The sequence below is a fragment of the Austrofundulus limnaeus genome, unplaced genomic scaffold, assembly GCF_001266775.1.
Source record: "Austrofundulus limnaeus strain Quisiro unplaced genomic scaffold, Austrofundulus_limnaeus-1.0 Scaffold621, whole genome shotgun sequence".
NCBI classification, from domain to species: domain Eukaryota; kingdom Metazoa; phylum Chordata; class Actinopteri; order Cyprinodontiformes; family Rivulidae; genus Austrofundulus; species Austrofundulus limnaeus.
The window spans coordinates 224,086-225,259 of NW_013953023.1; the positions used below are offsets into that span (position 1 = coordinate 224,086).

The following is a 1,174-nucleotide window of genomic DNA, read 5'->3' on the forward strand; positions in this document are numbered from 1 at the left end:
CAAAAAATAATTAATTCTGTGAAAGACGAACTCCAAACAGCTGAAAACAACGATATAAAAGCTTTTTTTATACGGTTGAAACTGTCTCACTGTCGTCTTTTTGAAACTTCTGATTTCAAAATAAAATCCACGTGTATGGTGTGTACACATATCTTCATCTACATGTTTCCATCTGCTTCCCAAACAGAACCATACATTCTGACAGCATTTGTGTAGAAATATATCTGTATATTTATTAATATAGCTGCAATTAAGACATTATTCTGACAAATTATTCCACCTCATAATGTCTTATTCTGAAAATACGGATGTTGTGCTCGTTCCTCTTCCAGTTGATGTGATGTAATCTTTAAAAATTGACTCCGGCGTCCGGCAGAAATAGGATCAGGTCTAATTTTGCCGAATGGCCGTCCGCTCACCACCAAAGTGCACAGCCAGTGTGAACACCTGATTATAATGGGTGTGTATTTTCTGCGGAGGTCGGACCGGACCGGACCGGAGCAGGAACACATGTAGTGTAAATTAGGGGTTATAGTTGTATGTTTATATTTGTAATGAACTCATCAGTGCAGACACTTCCTCTGATTGTCGTTACTCTGCAGTAATCATTGATATAATTGAGTCTTTGTGTGTTTCTGACAGGGAGACCTGGACCCCCTGGCCTCAGTGAAGACCCTGACCCTCCTCAGGTCAGACCCAACCCGTCCTCTGGTTTCTGGTTCTGTTCGTCCAACATGTTCTAACGATTGGTTCTGATTCATCTGCAGCTTGTTGAGGAACCCAGTGACCAACAAGAAGCACTACCGGCTCTACGTCATCAACAAGCTGCCCCAGGTCCGGGTCCTGGACTTCCAGAAGGTCAAGCTGAAGGTGAGCCGAGGGGCCGGGTCCAAAACCTCCAACAGGTCCAACAAACCCAGGTTCATCTGAGAGATGAGGATGATGTAATGATGATGATGATGATGATGATGACATGTCTGTACAGAGAGAGAGACGCACGCTTCCCCCACCTCTGTACCTCGGAGCAAGGCAGCAACAGACTCGTCAAGAGCTTTGAGGCTTTAACCGTAGCTCCCAAAAATAACTTAAATACTGACCTAACTGCTTTAATAATAACTTAAATACTGACTTAACTACTTTAATAATAACTTAAATACTGACTTAAATACTTTAA

General features: G+C 42.3%; 1 protein-coding gene across 1 annotated transcript in view; it reads left to right on the plus strand.

Moving 5' to 3' along the window:
• Positions 1 to 1,174, plus strand: part of snrpa1 (small nuclear ribonucleoprotein polypeptide A') — a 17,757-nt gene that overhangs the window by 8,331 nt on the left and 8,252 nt on the right. Inside the window, exons 4-5 of the mRNA XM_014027188.1 lie at positions 643 to 689; positions 768 to 870. Coding sequence (XP_013882642.1) covers positions 643 to 689; positions 768 to 870 — 150 coding nt within the window. The remainder of the gene's footprint in view (positions 1 to 642; positions 690 to 767; positions 871 to 1,174) is intronic.